Raw genomic sequence first — 26,642 nt, 5'->3', positions numbered from 1 at the left:
AGTCATGCAGACCGTCAATCACAAACCCCCAATCTGCATGGCAGCTCAGAGCTCATATCACATATTTAAGCAGAGGAACGTTTCGCAGCGTGCGCCATCTGGCCAAAAATAAATATTCTCAGGCAAAGCAATCATTCAAGTCCCCATATAACAAATGACATTGGAGGGAAGGGGGAGGCCATAAAAGGCAACGTAAAGGAAGTCTGCAGGATTTGAGCAACTTTTATTACAGTAGCAGAGCCTCTAACTGCAGCAATAAGCGGCCGTGTGGACATGCTGCTTTCACTGGGGAAAAGCTGGGTGTGATTTTTAGTTGCCTCTGCCTTGGTTAAATATTGAAGCCTCAAGGATGTGATTTGCACATAGCTGGCCACAGATTGTGCACATAATCCGGCTTCGCGTCACATATGAGAAGACACGTCGAAAAACCTTTAAATAGATCGGACTTTTTATTAGCTTCATTTATTCAGTGTAAAAAAATTTTAAAAACCGAGAAAAACTGTTAAATGCTTATTTTTCATCAACGTCACAATTAATGTTACACCTGCTGTCAACATACATGAGGCCAACAGATTTACTTTCAGAAGCGGAAGATTATGGATGTTGCTATAATGCACTATTTTGCATACATTTACAAAACTTTCTTCATGGGTTTATTCCAAATGTTATGGACAAAACGACAGAAAAGAAGAATCGTAGAGAAAATGTTTAAAGGGAAAGAAGGATGGAGAGAACACGTCAGCAGTCCGCTCCTACACCTGCAGAAAGAGAGAAAACTGGTCGTGTTTTAACAGAGAAGAAATGTCAGGTGTGTTTTTGTTTTTACCTCTCATAGTGAAATATGTTTATAATGCATACAAAATGAGTAACTATTGGTTATTGGCCATAACCGCAATATTAATATCAGATATTGGTATTGGCCCAAATTTCATATCTGTGCACTTCTACACCTATTTTTTTTATTTTTTCACAAATTTCTGCCATTGGTGGAAATTAAATAATCTGTGCATGAAGGCTGCAGTCTGCACTTTGACTTTTTTTATTTGGTAAAAATGAAATTCTCACAAAACACACACACAATCATCATTTCTTTAAATGATCGGTTTTTAATCTGATTAAAAATATTTACAATACATCTTCAGGTCAACTTTTCATCAGTTTGTTGAGGATTTGAAGAGCTGAACCACACTGAGAAGGTCGTGCTGCTGCAGGCCGAGTTCCTCCATCAGAGTGTTCAAATACTGCACTGATCCCGACACCTCCAGGGCGTCCCGCACCACCGGAGACACGGAGGACAGCCTGGAGACGAGAGAACACACACACAGCAGACCGTGGGACCTCATGGCACGTCGCTATGCTAACGGATTATACCAGATAGAAAGTACAGCTTCAGATTGTAAAATCTATTAGAATTTTTGCCTGTTTTAAAGTAGTAAAAACCTGTTTCAGAACAACTTCTCTATCACACACACTGTGTGACGTCACCTCTCCTTCCAGTGTAAATAAATATGAGCTTTTATGGAAGGAAAGCTAGGAAGATAAAATGACTGAAGTTCTTAAAGAGATCGAGGGCAATAGAAAGGGGGAGCAGTGGGTCTAGCTTATAATTAAACTGAAAAATCGGCCACATAATCTCCAATCAGTGCATCTGTAGAAATAACAGAGAAGATCAGTGGACGCTGTGGGAACGTCACACAGAAACGGAGTCTGAATAAAGCGGTTGTTTACTCTAACCCTGTGGTCTCAGACTGCATTCCTGCAACTTTTAGATATACAGCAAAGGTATGAGCATTTATTATCGTTTATAATTTATTGTGAGAAATTTGTTGTTATGATAAGAATTTTGTCATGACAAATTCCAGTTAATGATCTTTAACCTCCCCCAAAACTGTTGGTATTGTTGGGATTATTAGTTTCACTAATTTCTCCACTAAGTATCAATTAAAAGAAAAAAAAAAAGATTTTAAATACAGTTACAGTGTGGAGCTTAGTGGATACAAATCACTCTTCTTTATGCGACTGTTGTCCTAAAGGATAGCATTACATATATTTTTTTAAAAGCAGTACTTGTGTTTATGGAGCTCTGATTGCTTCGCCATGGAGTCACAGTTACCTAAAAAAGACGTAATAAATAATTCTTATCGTCACTTTTATTGTTATGATCATATTACCACAAAATATTGTGATAAAACTTAAAGTCCATATCGAATACCCCTAAAATACATGAAAGATTGTATTTTTAAAATGACAAAATGGAAATCATCAAATCCTTCCCCTTGAAGTCTTGTTCCTAAGCTCCGCCCCCTCCTCCCTACCTGTCCTTCCTGTCGTCTCTCCTGGACTGAAGCGGCTCTGCCGGTTAATCTCCGGTTCAACTCAGGGTCTAGTGTTGCAGCTACGGGGGGGGAGGCGGGTATCTATTATTCAGCTGGCCCAAACAATAGAGGCCAGACGAGCTCCACAGCTGCCACGCAGTGGACAGATAAGACAGCACAACAAATTATTCATGATGGAGGAATGGAGTGGACAACGAGTTCAATGGGAACCGATGAAATCATAGAGCGCCATGGCGACACGGGACGGCCCAGCCACGTTTGGTGATCGGCGTTTTAATATAGAGGCTCTTTATGAGTCAATAGCCACTTCAATCTGAGATACACAGGAGAAAAGTCACATGATGGGGTCAGGCGATTCATTGTTTTAGTGGAACTGCACTTTAAAAAGCCGTGATTGGTAGAAGAAAAATGAGAATCAGCTCTAACCAAACCAGAGGTTTATATATGCATAAAGTTAATAACACAGGTGTCCTTCAAAACGCTGGAACACCCAAATTCATCCAATTCAAGATAAGGGCTGAAATGATTAATATGATTAATCATGATGAATTGATTACAGAAATAATCAGCAACTAATTTAGCAATCGATTAATCGTTAAGTGGAATATGCAGACTCAAAAAACAAGAAGGTAATTCACTGAAAAAAGAACAGAGCGGAAATTAAACCAAAACTGTACAAAAAAATAAATAAATAAAAATCTATTGTTATTCAGCCAATTATTCCAATTATTAATAGGTTAATCTAAAAAAAAAAACTGTACTGTGCTTTATTGATGTTAAGTCAAGCAGAAAGGTCTGAGCTTTTCACATGTTGATGTTGAGAGGATGTTTTAGCTGCAGATTTATCTTTTGCTACAAATGATGAAGAGTTCAAAGGACTGCATGTTAGGCAATAAAATAATTACATTCTTGTTTAAAAAATTAACTGAATTATTTGTTTAATTGCATTTTTTAATGCATTTTTAATAATGTATAAGAAGACTTATGTGATTTCATAACAAATTGCTAAATGAGCCTAATTTCTCTGCCGATTAATCGTCAGAATAATGGATGTATAATCACTTTTACCCGAGGCCCTATTCAAGAAGTTTTCCGGTGTTAGCGGCTCCTTTCTCCAGCGGGGCCGACACGCCGTGGATATCACACTACGGTTGGTCTCAACAGGGCTTACCCTGAAGGTAAGCACTGAGCAAACAGAGCTGGACCACTGAGGCAGCCATAAATCAGGATCAGGTGAGACTTTTCCCAGACCGGCCGGGCCTGAGGAGTGTGTGCTGTGTTTAGGTGTGTGTGTTTCGTTTGACAAAAGTGTGCCTTCTGTGGTGGATCACGGATCCGGAGACAAGGCAATCAGGCCGAGATAAGGCTGTGTGTACTCAGACGGGAGCAGCACGGAACTGTTCACGCACACACACACACACACACACACACACACACACACACACACACACACACACACACACCTATGTACCATATGGCATGGCCAAAACAATGCTCCAGCTCGGAGCGTCTTGGGTAAAATGAAATGAGAAGCAGCGTGTTGTGAACTCACAGATGCAGAAGCACCACGGCTATCAGTGTCCACTCTGGGGTTTTGTGGATGATGTTGGTGTTGCTGAACCTGGAGACAGAAACATAAAGAAGCAGAAGAAACTATAAGATCAGGTTAAAAACATGATGCAGCAGAAACACACTCTGTCCAGGTCAGAGCAGCTGTTTTAAGACATTCGTCACATTGTACCTTAAAGCTATAGTATGTAACTTTTACAAAAAACATGTTTTTACATATTTGTTGACCATTAACAACCATCAGAAAGCACTGATTGACAGCGCCAAGCTCCTCCTCCTGGCTCTGATTGGTTGTTTTGGTGCAGCGGTGCATTTCTTCAGACGGCAATAGTAGCTCAAGGAAGATGTGGAGAAGATCGAACCTTTCACAGATTATCTGGTGACAGTTTTAACAAATATGGAAAAAATATATTGCTTATAAAAGTTACATACTGCAGCTTGAATGTGACTTTCTGCAAACAGAGAGAAAAGGCTGAGAAAATCCTGATGAACACTACCAAACACCCTGCTGTTGAGTTTTTGACAGCTGGACTTCCTGCAGGAAGCTGAACTCTGGAAGTGCTTGCTCTGCTTGGTTAACTTTAAATAGACCATTTCTTGCCAAAGTATTCACATCCATTGAACTCTTTAACATTTGAACAGGTGAAAATCAGAAAAGTTTCTGCATTTTATTGAGATTTTATGCAAGAGACCAACACAAGCAAGCACATAGGTGTTGAGTGGAAGGAAAATGATACACAAATAGAAATCAGTGTCACATGCATTTTCAACTCTGTCTACTCTGATACCATAAATAAAATCCAGTGTCACCAGTTGGCTTTAGATATCACCTAATGCTAATAGTAATAATAATAATAATAATAATAAAGAGCACAGCAGAATGTGAGAACGATTGGACACAATTATGCCTTTTTAAACCAGCAGTTCAGTCTTACTGAACTGGACTGTCGCAGTTTTACCACAACACAAGAAATAAATTAATAAAACAAACAGATGTAATCACTTGTGTTTTCAGAAAACAGTGACATTTCTTGAATTTTAAGTTCCTAAAGAAGAAAGGGTAACAACATGGTATGCTATAAAGTCAAGTTACCCATTTAAACCAAGTGTCCTGCCATGCCTCTATCTTACCAGTAGAGGGTAGCAAAGTTCAATAAATTAATCCAATAATGTGGAACTGAATTAAGTAACCAGTTGATTCCATAATTCAGCTGCATGATTATCCCTATAATCAAACTCCTGTATGTTCTTCATTAATCAGAATAATGTGATGCTGGTTTATTTCATGTCTCTGCAGACAGAAGAATAAAGACGTCACAATGGATGAGTCATTGTTCTTAGCTTATGCTTTCCATTAGGCTTTTTAGAGCTCTGAATGACCTCTGATAAGCTCAAAATCTGACATACTCAGATGGATCAAAACTGGATTGAAGGCAAACTCTTTGTGAATAATCTCCTAATATGTGTGTTTGTTCTAAAACTAAAACTTAACTACATGAAGGGAAACTGAAGCCCTGTCAGGAGAAGTGTGTATGAGTGTGTGTGGTGGTCTGACCTGAAAGTCCTGACCAGGTTGTTCAGGTCTGTGGAGATGTCACTCATGGTGAGGCCCACCGGACCTACGACGTTCCTGAGACTGTGCAATACATTATGAGGTTAAAATTAATAACATATAAAAAAAAGATCATGTTCATAGAATACAGTTGTGATAACACATAGATACATACACACACGCGCGCACACACACACACACACACACACACACACACACACGTACCAGCTGCTGAGTTTCTCCACTGTAATCCGTTTCTGGATGAGGTTCTGAGCCTGGGAATCAATCAGCGGCAAAACTGGATCCTTTGATTCTGTCTCCTGCACAACACACAACATATAGCACTCAGTTCAATCAGATATGCAAACACTCACCACATAAAACATACATACAGGCCTGTTGCAATAAGCAATAAATCAAAAATGATAAATTAAAACAAGATCAATAATTTCCATTTTTAAAATTTATCATTTTTCTCTTTTCTCTCTTCCTACCAAAAACCAGAAGTCTTCAGTTTGGTCTCAACTAGCCCTATTTGTTTACAGAAACTTAATAATTCATTTTATTTGTTGTTTCTGTTGTTTTGTTTATTCATTTTGGATATTTAAAATGTCGTTCAGTTCCAGTGTTAGATATTCATTAGAATTGAAAGTTTATTGATCTTTTAGTTCCTGAAGTTGTGCTATATAAATAAAATTACCTTATCTACCCTTTGAGAAAGTTTTTGCATCACACTGCCTTTACCAGTAGATGGCTTGAAAATGGTCTCAAAACAACAATATTTATCACAATAACTAGACAATTTGTTGTTACCATGACAGGTAGCTCAGACAAAATTATGAAAGATAGATTTTTTGCATATTTTTTAAAGATGAGTATTATGGAAATCTGACTTTTTTCGAGATTTGCATACTAAGCCTCAGATATTGTTTTCTGTATCAGAAGTGAAAAAAGTGGGTCAGTGCATCCCCAGTTTATACAGAATGACACAAAGTTCCACCGGGCCGTCTGTGTTCCTCCTCTCACCTTGCTGGGCTTCATCTCCTCCTCCTCAGGCAGAATCCACGTCCCTCTGTAAAACTCTGTGACTCTGAGCTGCAGCCGCTCGGTCTCCTTCCGCAGCGTCTCGTAGTCCGGAGCTGCAGCCGATCGCCCCCTGTCCTGCTCTTCGGCGCCTGGCTCCGTCACGTTGTCGTCGTCCTCGAGGTCATCTTCGTCCAGCTCCTCTTCCTGCGTTTCCTTTACGTTGGCGAACGGGGATCCCAGAGAATGGTCGGCTCCGTACAGGAAGCTCAGAGTGTCGTCTGTGCACCACTCCTTCAGCGTCCTCTTCAGGCACGCCAGCAGATTGAGCCGCACCGAGTCAGGATTGGCGTCTCCAGTGTGGGTGTCCAGGAGACCCCGCAGCCCGGCTGCTCCTCTCTGGCTCATCCCCACCTGGGTGATGCTGAGAGGCACCAGGTTTGGAGGCTGTTTGCTTCCAGCTGAGGGTTCAGTGTGTGAGTTTACAGGCAGGTCAGAGGTGGGATGGACTCTCTCTGACACGCTACACTCGTTCAGCTTTGCTGTGGCCTCCTCCACAGGTCTGTTCTCAGGAGACGCATCATCTCCTCCTGCTCTCTTCCTCTCCTCTGGCTCGTCAATCTGTCGCTGCTCGCTCTGCTTCCTGTCTCCGTCTGTGTGTCTGGGCAGGTCAGCCCAGCTCACCTGGGCTCTCTGGCGCTGGGGGACCACGCTGGAGACGAAGTCCTGCTCCTGTTCGCTGTCGCTGCTCTGGCTGAGGTCACTTCCTGCGGCGCTGCGCTCAGAGCCAGGAGGGTCCTGAGGCGGGGCAGCCAGGGGGTCCTCGATGTCCTCCTCTTTGAGGCGCCTCTCAGACAGCAGCACCTCCTCACCAGAGCTCCCGCTGGACAGACATACACACACACACACACACACACAGACACACACACACCTTCAGTCTATTTAAAACCTCAACTCAAATCGATGCAAAAACTGATTTTCAGGTGTATTTTCAATTGAAGAAAATAAAAGACATTTATCCTTAATAACTATTAGTGCACCGATTTTCTTCATTTTGGGCCATCAGCCGATTCTTAGATGTGAAGGAGGAGGAGTGAATGATTCAGTACAATGTGGGTCTCCTTGGAAATGTTTTAATCTACTTTGAACAATGAATTGATAACTAGGATCAATTGGAACGTCTGTGTGATTGAACTGGAAAGACTCTTTTAGCCTTGAGATGACACCTGTTGTCAATTGGCGCGATATAGACAAATTAAACTGAAACTGATCTCATCTAACTCCGCAAAGGTCTGAAAAGAACATTCTAAATTCAAGTATTTTTGAGAGAACCACTTCATGTGCAGTTTGTATCATTTGATGGGTTTTGTTCAGTGTTTTTCTATAAAATATGATTGGAATATTGCGGGTGCACGGCGACATTATAACACCTGACATGTCAGCAGGTCAGGCGTTTTAAAGATCATGATCAGCTAGAAAACTGCATTTAGTGCAACCCTAGTTTTTATTAGCTTTAGTTCATCAACTGCTTCAAGTTGTTAAAATTGATATTTAATGTGTCCAAATATATCAAAAATATTCATAGGTAGTTTTTTTTCACATGACTCTAGCTCACTGTGTGGAAATCTTAAAGCAGCAGTACATACCCCTCTCCTTTCTTCAGCAACCTCACCTCTGGGGGACTGTCAAGAGACATAAAGCAAGCAGAATGTTTTTTATACTCCAGAATGGCTTTCTGAGAACAGAGAAAAGAAAGAAGCTGCTCACCTTTCATGCTGCCTGAGCCAAAGAGGCGTCTTCGATATCTGCAGCTCATAGTGTTTGGAAGCCTTGTAGCAGAAGTTGCTGCAAAAACACTAGACACAAACAACAGGAGTGCAGCTTTTTAAATATTTCTCTGAAAAAAAATGACCTGAAAAATAAAGTAAAGAAAAAGTAAAGAAAGTAAAGAAAAATAAAAAGAACTCACCTTCCGCTCGGTGATGTCATAAACTCGGTTTGTTTTGGTAGATATTTTAAACCGTTGGTTTGGGATCTAGAGATTGAACAGTGTAGATGAGTCATGGCAAAGTGAATCTGAAGTTTTTAAAATGTAAGATTTGTAGTTAGTTAACAGGTCCAGGTGGACCAGCCTAAGAGTTCTACCTTGCCCAGTTTGTTTGGACATGCAGGATAACCACAGAGTTTGGCAATGAATCTCTCCTCCACAGTGTCTTTGTAGTTAGCAGGAGTTATGAGCTTGGCCTGTGAGGAAGAGAGAAAGAAAGTGAAACATGACATTTTTCATTTATTTGTTTAATTTTTGTATTTATTTTTCAAAAGTGGAACTTCCATATTTCTAAGTCTGAATTGTTGGTCCTATTACACCTCATTCAAGCAGAAGAGGATGACGCAATCAGCAGCTGTTTGCAGTAGATATAGATGTAGTTGGTACATGTTTGATTGGTACTGCGTGACATGAAGTAACAGCCATCACCATTGATAATGATGCTATGAAGAAGCTTCACTGTATCACTGAATAAAGTATCATTAAGCTGAACCATTTCAGTCAAATACAACATAAACAACATGGCTGCCCTGATTTTTAGAAATTAGCATAAGGGACATAAAATTAAAAACATTGGTGGAGTAGTTTGCCCTGACAGCCAATGTTTTTTTTTACTGTTAATGTATTTTGCAATGACAGAATGCTTACGATATTGTATGAAATACCTTATGCCACTTTTTTCACGTAGAACAAAAAAGCTGAATAAATATCCACAAATAGTGGACAGCCCAGATTCATTGAATGATGTTGTCTCATATTCTTCAGACATATACAGTGAAATATAAATCAATATAAAGAAAGTAAGATCAGCTACATACACAGTCAATCAGGAAGTCTTCAGCCACGCTGTCCTCTAGGAGGCGCTCCACTACCTTCAGGGCTCTCCTCTCCAGCTCCAGCTTCTCCCTCAGCCTCTCCTTCACCTCCTCTCTCCTGATAAATAAAGCACACGTTGACATTTCCCAAATACTGTCTGAGCTGTGAGCCCGAAAGGCTTACTAGGGTAAATTGTTTTCACACCTCCTCGCTTCTTCTTCTGCGGTCCGCACTTTGACACATTTCCCACCTGTTAGGCAAACCAGAAGAGAGTTAAAGATAATTTCCTCTGGTTTCCTTTTCTCCACTGATGCGTCCTGGCCATAAAAACACAGCTGGGTAAAATAGTCTGGCTTTCCACAGATGGAGTTTCATTTAACACAAAGTTTTTTAAAAGCACGCTAAGAAATAAACACAAATTCTGTTCTGGGTTTATTTTGCACAATGGCATCACAACAGGCAGCTGATTCTACTTGTAGTCAAAAGTCAGAGCTTCCAAGTTACTAATCAGAAATGCAAGATCTACCTCTGAAATATGAAAATTATCTGTGACATTTGGGGATCTCGCACAATATGGCTGCTGAATACATTTGTATTGCATTAAAACAGCAGCACATATAGTACTGTAAACATGTTTGTTCAGTGTTAGGAACTCAACAATAAGCTAAATACAGTTTCTCAACGGGCATAAATAACAGGTTCAACTTGGATATGATGGGATTTCCAGATCCGAGCGCTAGACAAATAGAATGAAGCGCTATGATGTTTGAGAGAAGCTGCCTATTTTCTAATCAGTTTAGAAAATTCAAATTCAAATATTTTGCTGTCATACACAGCTCAATGTTGTTGAAGGTAAAATTTGATGAAAACCTCCAAATAGTGAAAAACAGCCCAGGAAAACACAAATGACTTCTTCTGAATTACTCTATCAACTGCTGTATACCTTGTGTGATGTCACTACAGCCCACGAAAGCTTGTTTTGGGGAGCCATAACTTTTAATTAAATTACATTTAATAAATAGAAACACTAACTGTGAAATTTTACACACATGACAAACTATATCTAAAGAGAATTTAATTTAAGTTACAATAAAGTCGGGCACGTAGCTTTAAATAGCACATAAAGAAGCTAAAAATGGCGGTTACATTCATATTTGTTTCAGCCGGACAGTAAGCTGCTCTTCTGTTAGCTTGTTAGCACCCATAACAAAGCTGCTCTTCAGGTAACAGCCTGAAAATTGGACCTTTTTTGGAGCTTTTAGCAGAAGCTCCTCTCCTCCTCCCCTCTTGTGTCTCCATGCTGCTTGTTTTCTCTCCGTTCAACTCTGACCTCGTGACGTACCCATTGTACGGCAGCCGGTACGGCCGTACCAGTAATTCACGCTGTATTCGGAAAGTATTTAAGCGTGTTTTTGTTTGCAACCGAGCTATTCGAGGGCATGAAGAGAAGGTATGTGACTCTATTTTCTCTGTAATGTACGCTTGTTTTGTCCACCGAAGCGGCTTCGCTTCTCCCTGAGCTCAGATCATTCAGAATCAGCAAGACTAGCATCTAGTTTGCTGGAAGCTGCGGGGATTCACTGCTTACCGTAGCCTTAAATAACCTCTTATTTGTATGTGTGGATTACACAGTCGCCTTGTCCGCGACGGTTTAATTAATTAATTAATTATTAATTCTGCCCTTTTTTTGAAGGATTACTTGGTGAAGATCCAGCCCATGTGAGGACAGCAGAGATGGCTCTGGAGCAGCTCAGTGATGTGGTCCAGAGATGTGTAAGTGCTACTCATGTCCATCCAAACACGCTTTATTGATTTAGTTTTCAAACACCACATATTCTGGGTTTTCGTGTTTTCCTCTGACACAGTCCTCAGCCAAGATCCCCCTCCTTGTCTGAGGCTGAAGCTCCTAAAGGGTGTGAAATTCTTTGTTCTTCCAGAACCTTCTTCCTGTCCTCTAGGAGAGAAGAGGCTTTTATGTATTTTGAGGCTTAATATCAGTTTGTGTGATTTAAAAAAATTAAATAAAAAAAATCGCAGGTGTAGCAGACAAAGTGAAGGGCAGTTGTTCCTCTTGATCATCTGGTTCAAACTTACAGGTACAAGATCTAAGGAAGCAAATTATTTGATTTATTTCAATTGAAATAAGAAAATAGAACAAAAAGGAGTAGGTCAAAGTAAAAAAACGTGTTCTCATTACCCCTGTTTGCAATGTATAACAATAACTTATAAGTACAAATATGTATCATTGACATATTTGATACAATTCAGATTAAGAACGTACCAATTTGAAAATTTTGGACAATGCCAATATTTGATATTATTGCAAATATGCCCGATAACCACCATTGTGACTCTTAAAAATTTCTGACATTGCTTTTGTTCTTCAAACTCCCTGAAGCACAAGTCAGGGCTTCAGTCACGTCATTACCACCATCACATGATGAAACGTAAAGAGATGGAAACAAACATCAGTTGTTAACATTTGCCCAGATTTACTTATACTTTACTGATACTAATATATTAAAAAATGACTAATATTGGCCAATACTGATTATGTCTATATATCACAAATCCCTAATTCAGATTACATCAACTGTGTAAAAATGTAATATCTTTCACATCAGTGCACCGATACTTTTGTAGGAATCAGTCCACTAAATAGCCACTAAATACAGGAAACATTTGCTCTCGTTTTTTTCCTTCGTAATTGCCTCCAACAGACATCTTTACCTCTTTGTGTGTTCTCTAAACAGCAGGCACTCCCAGATGACAGCTACAGCTCAGAGGATCATGATGTTTTCACTATAGCAGGAAGGAGCTGCATCGAGGAGGGACACGCCCCGCAGGTCCTCAGCATCGTCCTGGATGAAAAGAATCAGGTGCGTTTCTCAGCGAAGACGTCTGTGGCGTGCGGTTCTCTGTGCCATCCCTGACGCTGCCTTTAACACCAACCTGCAGAACGTGGTGGGGAGTATGGGCTGGAGCCTGCTGCCGCCGCTGGTTCAGGTGCTGCTGAGGAAAGATGACAAACATCTCCCTCAGTGCCTGGCTATTTTTAACCATCTGTTAGAGGTCTGACCAAACCTTTGCCATTCATACTGTCACTGCGGGTCTGGAGCCTGAGTTTGTAAACGCTTTGTCTCCTCTGGTTTTGCAGACCTGCCGACCCAAAGAGTTGCTGATTGGCCTTCTGGAGCTGCTGGAACATAACGACGCCGACAGAATCGCCGAAAGTCTCCATCTGCTTCTGACCCCGCTACAGAAAGGTGAGCTGTACCTTTAAGAATCTCACAAAAACAGACTCAGAAATTCAGTTTCTCACAAAATTATGCATATCTCCTTTTTCATATTTTGTCACATTACAATGCCACACGTCAATGTAATTTATTCAAGACAAGTTTATTCGTACGACTGACATGTTGATTATTTTTTGGATTAACTGATTAATAAATGAATAGCAAAAGGTCTTTAATAGGAACTTTTCTTTACAGGATTTGAACTTAAATCTATGACACTTGAGTTTTTATACGAAAGTTTTGTTTGTTTAATCTTAAATTCAAAATGTTTGGGTTTTTTTTGTACAGTAATTTATTACTAAGTTAGTCAGTGATGATTTCAATAATCGATTAATCTGAATAATCCGTCTCAGTCGTTGTAGAAAGTGAAGAAGTAAAAGGCGTTTTAATATTTTCCCAATCACATCAGCTCAGTTTCCACCACCTGCTCTCCCCCCCTTCAGTGCTGCTGCGGCTGGGCGGCCGGAAGGCGTCCTCCCTGGGTATGACCCTGTCCTCCGTCCTGGACCAGCTGGCCAAGCTGCCCGTCCCCGACACCAAGGAGCAAGAAGAGGACGACGTCTTTTCGCTCGGTCGCTGCTGCGCCGACCTCGCGCGGTTTGTCGGGCCCTTTGCGGAGGAGGCGAGGCTGAATCAGAGCAGTGGGAATCAGCCGCGGAAATCCCACAAAACAGCGGGTGGACAGGAGGAGGGAGCAGAGGACGAGCTGCGGACAGAACTCCTGAAGTTGTGAGTGGCAGAAAGCTTGACGTTTCCCTGTTAGTTTAGAGCTGATTAAAAAGCAGCGTGATCAAATGTCTGGGTCTCTGTAGCTGCATGAAGACCCTGAGCCAACCTCTGCTGGACGTACAGATCTGGGATCCAGACACGCTGCCTCTGTCTCCACTCCGGACTTTTGCTGCAGAGATTCTGGTACGGATTGTAAACCCTGCATGCTTGCAGCTTGGTGTGGTGTTTGATCTGTGAACCTGTGGTTCCGTAGGACATTCTGGGCGCTGTCGGAGAGTCTCTCCCAGGTCTGGTGTTCCACCCTCTGCTTAAGAAGAAAGAGGTTCCAGGCTTCCTGGAGGAGGAGGTCCGTTATCCCAAAAATTCCCTGGCCTGCTTGGCACACCTGGTTTTCGTCCATCACCTGGCAGCTGATACTTTCCCCAGTGTTTTCAGGTAGCGCAGGGGAACCAGAAAGTACTGGACAAACAGCCACATCTCCTTAAACATTGACTGTTTTTGTAACAATTACTGAGATAATATTTTGGGTGTAAATGTAATATTAACCCTCACACCTCTCTCTCCGCAGCCCCATCTTCTGTCTGCGCTCCAACATGGAGCACATTTCCATTCTTCTGTCCCGGTAATGCAGCCTGCTCCTCCCTAAAGAAGTTTCTAAACCCCTTCAGGTTTTTAGCTGCTGCTCCTGCCACAGAGTTTCTGTCTGACTGAGGTCTGCATTTGCGACGGCATTGACCTTTACAGGACGTGCTTCTCCTTTGCCCTGCTAGTGCGTTTTGGGTTAGGGAACAGGGACCTTGTCCCGTGTTTGGCGGTACACGGCTCCATTGGTCTCTTACTCCCAACCTGCAGAAAAGCGGCTCCACATTGCGGTGGGACGGTAACGTCAGGCTGTCCTGCATGGAGGGACCAGGTGTCTGTGCATGTTCTGGTCCGTTGACCGCTTAATGCAGCCTTATTTTGGCCTAACCAGACCACCGTACTTCGTCCATTAATTAGATATTCTTCACATTCCTGTAGCTGTGAGGGCAACAAGATCTCAATTACTGTAGAGTACGTTACCAGTGGTGACTGAGGTCCTCTGTACCTTCAGATCAGGAACACTCTCCGTATGGTGGTTTCTTGTCTGGTCCCTTCACCATCTCATGATCTTGTATTAAGCTCCAGACCAATCGTTAAGACCTTTTCACCAAGCTTCCTGATGTTTGGTTTTGCCCACTGAGACATTTGGTTGGGATTATTGAGTCTGTGATCAGATGTGACGAGGGAAATCTATATTTAATTAACAGATTAATGTCGCCTTGTGGACATATGACCAATGTGTGGGAGCCAGGATCCTGACCTGCTTGGAGGGGATCAAATACTTATTCCACTCAGTTTATATGGTTAAATGTTTCTAGAATCCTGGTTGATGTTCTTCCTTTAAAATAACACACCTACCACAAAGTGTTAATTTTTTAGCAAGGCAACTTTTAAAAAGGAGAGCAGGGTTCAAATAATTATTTGCCTGAGAGTAGGGGCGCACCGACTGGCGTTTTCTGGGCTGATCACCGATCTTCAGAAAGCCTGACCTGCTGATCCCGATTTTGGACAATACCAATTTATTTTTGGGGGGCTTATTGCCCAGAATAAAGGAATTCAGAGCCGATTTATGGGCTAGTAGAGGCTGAGGGTATAAATAAGAAAGGACTTGAGTCACACCTGTTCATCTTTGGCACTTGTGATTCTGTTTCTCTAGAACTGAGACCTCCAGGCTACAGAAAGGACTGGTAAGATAAACTGAATCTTTTTCTAAATAGAAATTTGTTGATCAAATTTTTAGATCTGTTTTTACTGCATTTAGGCAGTGGTCTGCACTGTCTCATTCATTTCCTAGTAAAATTCATTGAAGTTTGTGGTCTAATGAGACAAAGTGTGTTGGAAAACCTTTGCTAGGTAGGGCTGTGATTTCTGTGTTTCTCCGTCCTTACAGGAGCTGTATGAGAAGAGTCTGGTGCGGGTGGAGGATGGCAGTCTGCCAGCGGACCTGCTCGAGATCAGAACCTTCCTCACCGTCCCTCAGGTGACCACAGTTCATTATAACCTCACCTTTAACCCTCTTCAGTATGTTTCAAGCAGTTTTCTGCACACTAATAACGTTTGTCTTCTTTTCAGAACTTAGTAAAGGTCATGACAATTTGCCCCAAGCATGATCTGGTAGGACCTCTGGCCATTTTTAAACATTTTTTACTTTAGATTCAATTTGGATGACCGCCACAGTTTGTGTGAAGAAACGACCTGCTGGTTTTTGTGTTTGTCATTTGGCTGCAGAGGACTAAAGGACTGAAGGTGTTCCAGCTCAGCATCGATAAGTTCAACACTGAAGCCAAGTACAGATTTTTCCAGTAAGCTCCGCATTCCCCCCCACAGAGACCGCATGAATGTTTTCCTGTCACAGTCTCTTGAATTCGTTACTATTCCCTGTCTCAGATACATGCTCAGGACTAGCAACCACTCAGGAGTAGAAGGCTACATTATTAAAAACATCAAGAATCAGATCGATGCAGCTCTGCAGGTAAAGTGGCCTCTCAGGCTGTCTGCTCCTGCTGTTTTGTGCTGCAGCGGAAAGCCTACCTGCAGCGTCTCTCTCACTCTGTGTCTGCAGCTGGGTAACGGTAACATCTGGTTTGAGGGACTTCACCTGCTGCCTTTGCTGCGCAAGGTATTTAGTCTTCCAGACGGCCCAGAGACGGATCTCCTGCAGTACCTGGACAGGTACGCACACATCGACTTTAATTCTAGATTGTTCTAAAGGATGGAGAGGGAGAGAGATTCTGAAGAAGAAAAAAGAAACATGTTGCGGACTTAAAAGGACTGGAAACAGTCTTTTGAACTGTTTCCAGTTCAAAACAGTTGAACTGAAAACAGAGGTCAGAGGTCGACCTTCCATCAGAATGACAACCCAAAACATGCAGTGGAGCACATTTACTAAATGAATTCATTTAGTAAATGTGACGGGTGTCTCTCAAAAAGTAATAAAATGTAAAATAACCTGTCTTTTTTTTTTGCACGTTTCCACCAGCAGTTTTGACTTTTTGGATCCTGGAAGGTCTCCTTGCCATCACCCTAATCTTTACCTTCCCCTCAAATTCTCATGTGTATTATTTTTAGGGATGTATGGAGTATTGTCACCAACATCAGATATTAGTCATTTTTAACAGATCTGTGTCAGTCCAATATGTAAAGCTGGGTCGATATAAAAAAAACATTTTTTTTTATTTCCATAAAAAAATTATTTCTTTGTTGTTGCTGTTTGGAAGAGGAAGTTGGTGATGTAGTGATGGAGCACTGACTGAATTTTGACTGAACTGGTGTCAACAGTGTGGTTCTTTATTTTTTTAAGGTGTCGAGAGGATAGTGAATGTTAATACCAGATATTGATACTGGCCAAAATTTCTTTTTATTAATTTTTTTCCTGCAGAGTCATGGAGTCTCTGAACCTGCTGCGCTACCTGGTCATCAGAGACAAAGTAACAGAGAACCAGGTGAGTGCAGATAGCAGTCTGGCAGCGGGAGGAGACCCTGTGGTCTTGTGCTACTAAAAACAGAAACCTTAAGCATTTGACTTATGTTTTCTAATGTGCATGTTTCAAATTTGTAAAGTGTAGCAGATCGCTCACATTTTGCCATCTTGCAGACTGGCATCTGGACCGAACTGTATAAAATAGAAGATAAGTTCCTGAAGCCTCTGCGTGTCGGGGTGAACATGTCGAGAGCCCACTACGAGAGGGAACTGCAGGACACCAGGGAGAAGAAAAAGAAAAACGCCAAAGGTCACAGTCAGCAAAAACATTTCCTCCAGCCTACCAGAGACGGCTTGTTTTTCTAACAGCAAGTCGGCATGTTTTTCCACAGAGGAGTCGGTGCTGTCTGTATCTGTTGGTGGGGAGAAGCTGCCAAAAATGACATCAGAATCTCAGATTCAGGTCAGTTAGCCCGCCGCTTCCAAACAAAACACAACCAGGCTGGACAGTGTGATTGAATCTGATTGGTTTGTTCCAGGCTCTGCACTCAGCGCTCCACACATTCGACATGATCGAGAGCGTGTTGGTGCGGATCGAGGAGCTGGTGGAGGTGAAGGACGGCCTGGAAACTGCAGGAGAGCCCCAACTTCTCAGGGCCTAACAAAACAAAAGGGGGCGGGGCCTAATATGTAAATGTATCATTTCAAACCACTCGACTGTTTCTCCTCCCTGTTTCAGATAAGATTTTCTATGATGAAAGTGTCAGCTCTTGTACCTTGTGTATATTCTGGTAGAGCTGTAACTGATAATAAAAAAAAGAAGTTTCATACATTTGACTCAATCTGTGGTTTTATTACTATGTGATAATTCACCAATTTTATACATCAAAGTCTGAAGATGTTTCCATTAGGCCTAGTGATGGTTTTATGTCATTAAAAACAGTCTTGTTTTGATTTTTACTTAAATTTATTGCTGGTATGAATGTTCATTCAACAGACTCTAGGGTTACATTTGGATATATGGTTCTTGTGGTATATATACAGGTGCTGGTCATAAAATTAGAATATTGTGATAAAGTTCATTATTTTCCATAATGTCATGATAAAAATTAAATTGTCATATATTTTAGATTCATTGCACACCAACTGAAATATTTCAGGTCTTTTATTGTTTTAATTTTGATGATTTTGGCAAACAGCTCATGAAAACCCAAAATCCCTGTCTCAAAAAATTAGAATATTATGAAAAGGTTCTCTGAACGAGCAATAAAAATAATCATCTGAATCAACAAAGTAACTCTAAACACCTGAAAAAGATTCCTGAGGCCTTTAAAAACTCCCAGCCTGGTTCATTACTCAAAACCGCAATCATGGGTAAGACTGCTGACCTGACTGCTGTCCAGAAGGCCATCATTGACATCCTCAAGCAAGAGGGTGAGAAACAGAAATTTCTGAACGAATCGGCTGTTTGCAGAGTGTTATATCAAGGCACCTCAGTGGGAAGTCAGTAGGAAGGAAAAAGTGTGGCAGAAAACGCTGCACAACGAGAAGAGGTGACCGGACCCTGAGGAAGATTGTGGAGAAGGGCTGATTCCAGACCTTGGGGGACCTGCAGAAGCAGTGGACTGAGTGTGGAGTAGAAACATCCAGAGCCACTGTGCACAGGCGTGTGCAGGAAATGGGCTACAGGTGCCGCATTCCCCAGGTCAAAGGTCAAGCCACTTTTGAACCAGAAACAGCGGCAGAAGCGCCTGACCTGGGCTACAGAGAAGCAGCACTTTGGACCACTGTTGTTCAGTGGTCCAAAGTACTTTTTTCGGATGAAAGCAAACTTTGCATGTCATTCGGAAATCAAAGTGCCAGACTCTGGAGGAAGACTGGGGAGAAGGAAATGCCAAAATGCCAGAAGTCCAGTGTCCAGTACCCACAGTCAGTGATGGTCTGGGTGCCATGTCAGCTGCTGGTGTTGGTCCACTGGGTTTTATCAAGGGCAGGATCAATGCAGCAGCTATCAGTAGATTTTGGAGCACTTCATGCTTCCATCTGCTGAAAAGCTTTATGGAGATGAAAATTTAATTAGGTCTGGAATCTCCACAATCTTCCTCTGGGTCCGGTCACCTCTTCTCGTTGTGCAGCGTTTTCTGCCACACTTTTTCCTTCCTACTGACTTCCCACTGAGGTGCCTTGATATAACACTCTGCAAACAGCCGATTCGTTCAGAAATTTCTTTCTGTTTCTCACCCTCTTGCTTGAGGATGTCAGTGATGGCCTTCTGGACAGCAGTCAGGTCAGCAATCTGACCCATGACTGCAGTTTTGAGTAATGAACCAGGCTGGGAGTTTTTAAAGGCCTCAGGAATCTTTTTCAGGTGTTTAGAGTTACTTTGTTGATTCAGATGATTATTTTTATTGCTCGTTCAGAGAACCTTTTCATAATATTCTAATTTTTTGAGACAGGGATTTTGGGTTTTCATGAGCTGTTTGCCAAAATCATCAAAATTAAAACAATAAAAGACCTGAAATATTTCAGTTGGTGTGCAATGAATCTAAAATATATGACAATTTAATTTTTATCATGACATTATGGAAAATAATGAACTTTATCACAATATTCTAATTTTATGACCAGCACCTGTATATAAATAAATCCAGTTAGGTAGATTACATGAATGTCTTAGTCAAAAAAAAAGAAAAAAGACAAACTTGGATGACTCAATTTCTTGCTTTTAAATTCAGACAAAAGTTGACATCTTTAGACCAATCGGCAACAAATCTAGAGACTGTTTTTTTAGGAGACAGCAGATCTCTGTCCCCCTCACTATTCAATCTCCTGACTCACCACCAGGAGGCGTGTGTCTGAGATGGTTTTATACTTCTTGGCAGTAGTATGCTGCCAAGAATACTACTTGGAGTCACTGTATCGTTGTAACCAATAGGAAAATTCAATTGGCCACTATTCAACCTCAGTAGGTCAGAGCTGAGATGGTTTTAGGCAAAATATCACAGAATTAAATTCTGTGATATTTTGGTGGTAAACTGTTTTTAGACCAGAGGTTCCCAAACTGGGGGGCGCGCCCCCTAAGGGGGGCGCGGGAAGCCGTCTGGATGGAAAAAACAAAAACAAAACATGAACACTGTATTCACTGGGTTTTTACCTTAGAATGGCCAACTCTCTGTTATTTCTATGTCAATTTGATACAGTAGAGCAGGGGTCCCCAAACTTTTTCCTGCGAGGGCCACATAGCTGTTCCTTTCTCTGGTCGGGGGCCGGTCTTAGTTTTTGGAGAAAGAAACCTTAGAAAATTATTTTCGGGGGAGGGGGGGGGGAGGGAGGAGTACGTAATTTCTGCACCAGGAAACTAGAGAGTTCATATAAGCACCACCAACCAAGAATCATGCAAGGATTTGTGACAACTACAAAAAAAATCATAGATTCTAAGTTCCTCAGATGCCCATTTCCACAAATTACTAAATGTGTTTGCATAGGTTCTAACTCAAAAGTCTGTTTTAGAACAGAAGTTGCTATAGGATGATTATGGCACATGCAGTTGTGGTGGTTAGTTTCCAGTGGAAGGAGCATGGCTCTGTTGGTTCAGGTTGTAAAGAGCAGGAGGTGCAGAGGTCTGAGAGCCAGATTTTATTACAAAATCTTAAACAGGAGACATTGACAGCAGCTAACCCAGTAGAAATCAGTCAAAGCACTCACATGGTAACTAATTATTTCAAATTAAAAGCCCTCATAAATGTTTATATAAAAGTTTTCAAACTACATAACAAAACTCAAAGGCTGCCATGAAAAATGTCTAAAGTTTATTTACATCAATGTTTTATTTAAAAGTCTTCTTCTCAGAAAACTTCTTCACTTCTATATACACTCTTAACCTGCTAAACAATCATGAACTATTTATTCATTAGAAGTCCTAATCCCAGCCTGGAGAGCCACACGCTCTCATCCTGCTGATAGCTGGTATGAAACTCTGTGTCACAGATCCTTAAAGAGAGGATGCTGCAGAGCTTCAGCAGCTGTGATCCTAGTGGAAGGGTTTAGGTCCAGCAGCAGATCCAAAAGGTCGAAGGCCTCGTCAGGAACCCTATCCCAGCCCTTCTGATCGTCCGCCACTTTACTCGCTAACGGGGAGCTCTGATTGGTTGGAGCTTTGCTGCTACCTGAATGTTCGTGGTGTTCTGGGCGAGTTTCACTGACTTCTCCTTTGTGCGTGTCGAGCTGAGGGCCGTTGGGCCAACGTGTTGGAGTTTCATCTTGGTCTGTGTTTCTGCAGGCGGCGGACGTCTCTCCACCTGCTTCTGGAACCATGGTGACGTCCGCTGAAGACCTCTGTCCTCTCAGCGTCTCACAAAGCGTCCTGAGGTCCTGGCGAGGAAGCTCCCGGCTACACACCACTGCTTTTCCTGAACAAGTTTCAACCCCCAAAACCAATTTACTAACATGTTTCAGTTTTAAATCTAGAGACGTTTTTTAAGGATGATACGGGTTCATGCATACCAAATGTCTTTGCGGCCTGAATGGTCTCCCTGGAGCCTCTGATGGTCATGATCTGTGCGAGGGCAATCAGGTCGTCGCTGGCTTTAAAGAAGGGGTAGCGGCCACTGAGCAGGGACAGCAGAATCACACCAGCCGACCACACATCTATGGCTGCAACCCAGGGTGTTATGACGGAGGAGGGGAGACAATCAGTGAGAGGAAGAAGACATGAAAAGAGATCAATATGCCTTTGTAGCAGTTTGAAATCTGACTGTCTTGCTAAAGTGTTCATACTATCGACATTTTTTATTATATAATAGCCATATATTGTTTCTTTAAAATGGGATTTTATGTTCCATATTTTTTCTGTTGGTCTGATGTAACATTCTAAATTTAAATGTCATCTGTTCATTAACTATAAGGATAAAATTACCAGAAATAAAGGTTTTCAGATATTCACGTGTGTGTAATAATTATATATAAAGTGTTTCACTTAGTGATGAAACTGTTAAAACAAATGGGCTTTTCAATAATATTCTAATTTATTGAATGGGTCTGTAATTTAGGAGTGTCAGAGTACAGGGGGCTGGAGTACAAATGTACAAGCAATTTGAAGTTTTTGCTTGTTAAAATGTGGAAAACCATACATCACTGCCCTTCCATTTTGTAACTATACACTACTTTGTTTATTTTACGGTGAAATTCAAATGAATTACATTAAACTTTTTGTTTGAAGTGAAACAATTTCAATGCACTGTGCATTATGGCAAACATGCGAGTAACTGGATCAAACACCAACCTGTGCCTTGGTTGGGACATTTGGTCAGAACTTCTGGCGCTCTAAAACCAGGAGTCCCCGCTCTGGGTGCTACCTGCTGCTTTCTTAACACACACACACACAAAACATTACACACTAAATAATGAACAAAAGTTCACTGTAATGTAATGGGATTGTTCCTTATACAGCTGAGATTAACCCTACAATGCCAGTTGCAATGATTTCAACCATTTACCTGGCCAGGCAGACGTTGCAGACGCGATCAGTGAGGTAGCAGTTACATGTGAGGCCCTGCTGAGGGGCCCGCTGTGGCTTCTGGCTGCTGCTGGACGTCCTGACAGACACCAGGCCCCGGTTGGATGAAGTGTGTTTGTAGCTGGCTGCATCCTCTGTTTTCTTGGCTTTTAGAGACTTGTGTTGGGACAGCAAGAAACTCATTAGTAAAATGATGGAAACTTTTAAATATTTGACAGAAATAAACATGAATTTCTAACTTTACGATTAATCGTTGCAGCCCTACAGAAAACTTTCCTCCCTTGGATTTCTTACTTCAGTCTTAAGTGGCGCATGCTTAGAGGTAGGAGGCGCTGGTGTGCAGCTGTTCAGATTTCTCTCCCCAAACACCGGTCGAGGAACTCTGCGCAGTCCTGACAGATCCTACAGCAAAACATGCAAAAGCCAAAAATGTAGTGGAGGGAGAAGAAAACATAAACACAGGAAATACAACCCTTTTAAATTGTGCATCTTTTACAACAACTGGAATGACAGTAAAACATCTAAGTGTAAACACCTTTGTGAGTTTTGTTCGAGAGTAGGAGGTGGAGGTGGCCCGTGCTTTTCTAACCAGTGCTTTCCCAGGTGCTGTGGGGGGAGTGGTGATGTGGGGAGCAGAGGAGGAAGAGGAGGTAGAAGGTACTGATTGGTGTGGAGGTAGAGCCAGTGAAGTTGGAGCGGTGCTGGTGGTCTTAACAGGGGGTTTAGGAAGTGCTCTGCTTCTTTGTGCTGCTTCCTGTTTCCCTGGTGGCCCTCCACCTTTCTGTGACGGCTTCTGTCTCATCACCTTCAGCAGCTCAATCTGGGAGTCAGCGGTTCCCTGGGCCAAGCCGAAGTCCACAAGTGCATACCTAAATTTGCACACGCAGAATAATGAGAACTTACCTCGGAAATGTTACCCGCTTCACTAAAATCTGGGTTTGCGTATATATATATATATAAAAAAAAAAGATATTCTCCTATCAGAAAACCCCTCCATAGCAGAACTATGTTCACAAAGCGCTTACGTTCTGAGCTTCCTGTTGTAGAGGAAATTGTTTGGCTTGATGTCCCGATGGATGATCCCAAACTGGTGGATGTGTTTCAGGGCTTTCAGCAGGTGGTAGATGTACAGACGGACCTCTTCGTAGCTCAGTGATCCGATGATGTCCTGATGAACATGTTACAGTTCAGATACAAGGGCTGACAGCAGCATCAATGGAGTAAGTTACGTTCAGGACTTTTTTTTAAAGATCTTTTCTAAATCAGTTATAATTTAAATAAGACCAACATAACATTTTTAAAAGAAACCTTAGAATTTACTTTAACATATTTTACTCACTTCAGAACATAAGCAAGTTTAGTAGAACTTTGTCAACTTTAAAGTGAGTATTTAAGGCCTGACGTGTCTTAATTGGTTTAATAATTCAGCTACCTAGATTCAGGACTGTCCCCGAGTATACAGACAGAGATGCACTGATCCACTTTTCCCCCTTGCCATTCTGATATCTGAGGCTTAGTATTGGCCAATACCGAGCCGATACAGATAAACAATGTTGAATAAACATAAAATGTTCCCATAAAAAAAAAAAAAACACTTAAATGAACTGAATTACTAATTAATTTGATAACTCTGCATCAGTACAGCTCAGTTAAATACACCAACAGCCTGATAAGCTTTGGTCAAACATTTAAAAACAACTTTCATTTGTTCACTCAGTGTAATTAGGAGTAGAACAACCAATGTAAAAAAATAATAAAGAAACTGAAACTGACAAAAGCAATAGGTTGACTACCTTGGCCAAACATGTAAATAATAAACTGCCACAAACTTCTTCCAAATGGTTCAGAAAGTGGTGTTAGGAATTCTAATAAAACATGGCCTCACTCAGAGCACAAAGCATAGATTTAGACTAAATAGATCTGTCCTTATGGCTCAGACCATGGTGACTGAGACCCGATCTAGAATTTTTTAAAATATTGGAAATAATGCATATATTAATATCATATTGGTGCATCTCTAGTGTACAGTACACTTCATAAGAAATATTGAAAATAGTTTTCAGGTACTAAAATCACCCATATTTTCTGTGATGAATGATGAATCCAACAGAAGAAAAGGAAATAATATCTAGTTTGAAAAGTCTGGGTATATTCAAGTCTTTTTTTAAGGCCTAAAATTAAGAAAATTACATTTGAAACTTTTTATAAATTTGCAGAAATTTTGGAATTACAGTAGGGTGAAAGTATATAGATGAAAAATACGTTTTGCCAGTTTACTTTGCAAACATGTACAAACCACAATAGCTTGATGCTCCATGTATGGCATTACAATTACAACGTGGTCCTCCTTCCTGAAGCAGTACGTCACTCCCATCACATTCTCCCTGCCGCTGCAGTAGTAGGGAAAATTTATTAAGAATGAAAGGAAAAATTTTAGTCACAAAAAAAAGAGAACAAAACAAAACAACCCCCTCCCTCACAAATTTACCAGTACCAGTTGTCAAGTTGTAAAAGAGTTCAAATACCTATGATGCCCTATATTCATCAACATTATGAAGAAAAAAAAACATTTTAGGGAAGTAAACAGTGCTGGACCCACCCTGCCAAAGTCAGGCACTGAAGTTCAGCGGCGATGCGTGTCGGATGGCTGGTGGGGATGAGATGCTTCAGTGCAAACATCTCTCTCCTCCCATCATGCATCTGGGCCTCACCCAAGTACACTGAGCTGAAGGTGCCTAAAGACAGATATATGAATCTTTCTGAAGACTTTTTTGCTTTCATTTAACAACATGGATAAATTTAACTTAAAATGCAGTTGTTCTTTTGTTGTTTTTTTTTGCAAATAGTATTTAAGCCAATAAAATAAAAAACTTAGCTATGTACCTTCTCCAATTTTGTCTGTGATGCGAAACACTTTGGAGAGCTGAGGGACAGCTTTGTACAGGGACTCAATATCCAGCTCCACATCCTCTGAACATGAAAGAAAAACAGAATGAATGAATGAATGAATGAATGAATGAATGAATGGATAAAATGCTGTGAAACTAAACATTCAGATAATGTTGGGTTCAGAAATTGTTCAGATGCAGCATGATGCTACAATTTAATTAAGTTTTTTTTCTCAGTACTCCATACAAAAATGGAAACATCAATATGTACCAAGTAGCTCTGTTGACCTCTTCACCTGCCTTTCCTGATCAGGTTCATTTACAAAATGTAGATCAAAGTCTGACTGAGATCTACATTTGCATTTCAAGGAAAGTGAGGTATGGTGGAGAAATATTCCAAATGTTATTTAAAAAAAATCTAGTTAGACAAGAAAATGTATTATTTCATCTTTGTGTTTTTAATACAAAGTTCAATAACACACTACTTTCACACTTTATCACTGTAGGATAAAAAGCTGATTTCCCAGTCAGTTTACAAAGTCAAAGAATTCAGATGGCAAAATAAAACTGAAAAAATAGAGTATGAATACTTTTAGAAGCCACTATGCCTGAGCACAATATTAATATAAATCTAGATAAATTCAGACTTTACACTTGTATTGAAAGATTACACGTAAATAAGAGCGCTACAAACAAAAAGAAGTTCCGTTTTAAACTACGTAGCACTAAGTTTGTGTATCCTGCACAGAACGGCTGTCATAAAACTCCGGACTCACTTGAGATTTTTCTTTTCCTGTGAGCTGCGTCTGATTTCAAAATTCCTCCATATGAGCTGATGTCCTCAGAGCAGACAGGAGAAAGCTCCATCTGAAAATCAGACACGCAAACTTACTGGAAACATTCAGGTTTCAAACTTAGTTACCATTCCTTCAATTTTAATCTTGTCAAATAACAAATTAAAACCACCGAACAAGGACCTGCAGTCACTAGGCAAATAATCTAGTTAAAAGTTACATATGCCTAAGAAAAGTACAACATGTATCTCAAAACAAGCTAGCCGCAGCGTCTAAAGCAAAACACAAAGAAACTTACCTCTTCACTTGGTTATTGGAAGTCACAGAATTGAAAATAAGGGTTTCATTAATCCGCCATATCGTCTTTACGTATTCCTTCCTCAGTTTAATGTTAATTTCGAAAGTTTCTTTGTGCTAAAGTCGACTTAAACACTTTATTCTAACTTTGACAGAACCTCTTCCGCCAACAAACTACGCGCTAAAAGTGACGTGGGGACATCTCGCGATAAGTCAGCACAAATCACGTGGTCTGCGCGAAGAAGAAATAATAGAAGAGTCAATGGACAGACTGAAAT

At 41.1% G+C, this 26,642-nt stretch overlaps 3 protein-coding genes across 4 annotated transcripts; 1 reads left to right on the top strand and 2 right to left on the bottom strand.

Moving 5' to 3' along the window:
- Positions 1-1,086: 1,086 nt before the first annotated feature.
- rpap2 (RNA polymerase II associated protein 2) lies at positions 1,087-10,712 on the bottom strand. Its single transcript, XM_015005948.2, has 12 exons — positions 10,588-10,712; positions 9,548-9,593; positions 9,346-9,460; positions 8,626-8,724; positions 8,450-8,515; positions 8,248-8,336; positions 8,127-8,162; positions 6,484-7,363; positions 5,683-5,777; positions 5,461-5,541; positions 3,889-3,957; positions 1,087-1,299 (listed from the first exon to the last, which is right to left on the bottom strand). The coding sequence occupies exons 1-12, from the start codon at positions 10,640-10,642 to the stop codon at positions 1,155-1,157; spliced, it is 1,776 nt and encodes a 591-aa protein (XP_014861434.1). The 5' UTR covers positions 10,643-10,712; the 3' UTR covers positions 1,087-1,154.
- glmna (glomulin, FKBP associated protein a) lies at positions 10,684-17,700 on the top strand. Its single transcript, XM_015005942.2, has 19 exons — positions 10,684-10,793; positions 11,037-11,116; positions 12,097-12,222; positions 12,302-12,415; positions 12,501-12,609; positions 13,083-13,368; positions 13,452-13,551; positions 13,622-13,803; positions 13,937-13,990; positions 15,107-15,137; positions 15,341-15,430; positions 15,523-15,564; positions 15,679-15,752; positions 15,838-15,922; positions 16,013-16,122; positions 16,829-16,892; positions 17,045-17,180; positions 17,263-17,333; positions 17,410-17,700. Exons 2-19 carry the CDS (start codon positions 11,078-11,080, stop codon positions 17,530-17,532), a joined length of 1,836 nt encoding a protein of 611 aa, XP_014861428.2. The 5' UTR covers positions 10,684-10,793; positions 11,037-11,077; the 3' UTR covers positions 17,533-17,700.
- Positions 17,701-20,491: 2,791 nt separating this feature from the next.
- On the bottom strand, positions 20,492-26,575 carry cdc7 (cell division cycle 7 homolog (S. cerevisiae)). 2 transcript variants are annotated; one of them, XM_015005944.2, is made up of 12 exons: positions 26,366-26,575; positions 26,050-26,140; positions 25,269-25,355; positions 24,985-25,120; positions 24,682-24,775; positions 23,411-23,553; positions 22,921-23,254; positions 22,680-22,787; positions 22,366-22,541; positions 22,152-22,234; positions 21,374-21,523; positions 20,492-21,279 (listed from the first exon to the last, which is right to left on the bottom strand). In XM_015005944.2, exons 2-12 carry the CDS (start codon positions 26,138-26,140, stop codon positions 20,852-20,854), a joined length of 1,830 nt encoding a protein of 609 aa, XP_014861430.2. In that variant the 5' UTR covers positions 26,366-26,575; the 3' UTR covers positions 20,492-20,851. The 2 variants fall into 2 exon arrangements, with proteins under 2 accessions (XP_014861430.2, XP_014861432.2); XM_015005946.2 differs by having other exon boundaries at positions 23,191-23,254; positions 26,366-26,574.
- Positions 26,576-26,642: the final 67 nt, after the last annotated feature.

Source organism: Poecilia mexicana, unplaced genomic scaffold (genome assembly GCF_051168715.1).
Source record: "Poecilia mexicana isolate PSO_F unplaced genomic scaffold, ASM5116871v1 scaffold_17, whole genome shotgun sequence".
Lineage (NCBI taxonomy): Eukaryota > Metazoa > Chordata > Actinopteri > Cyprinodontiformes > Poeciliidae > Poecilia > Poecilia mexicana.
This window is presented reverse-complemented; position numbering and strand designations above follow the sequence as displayed.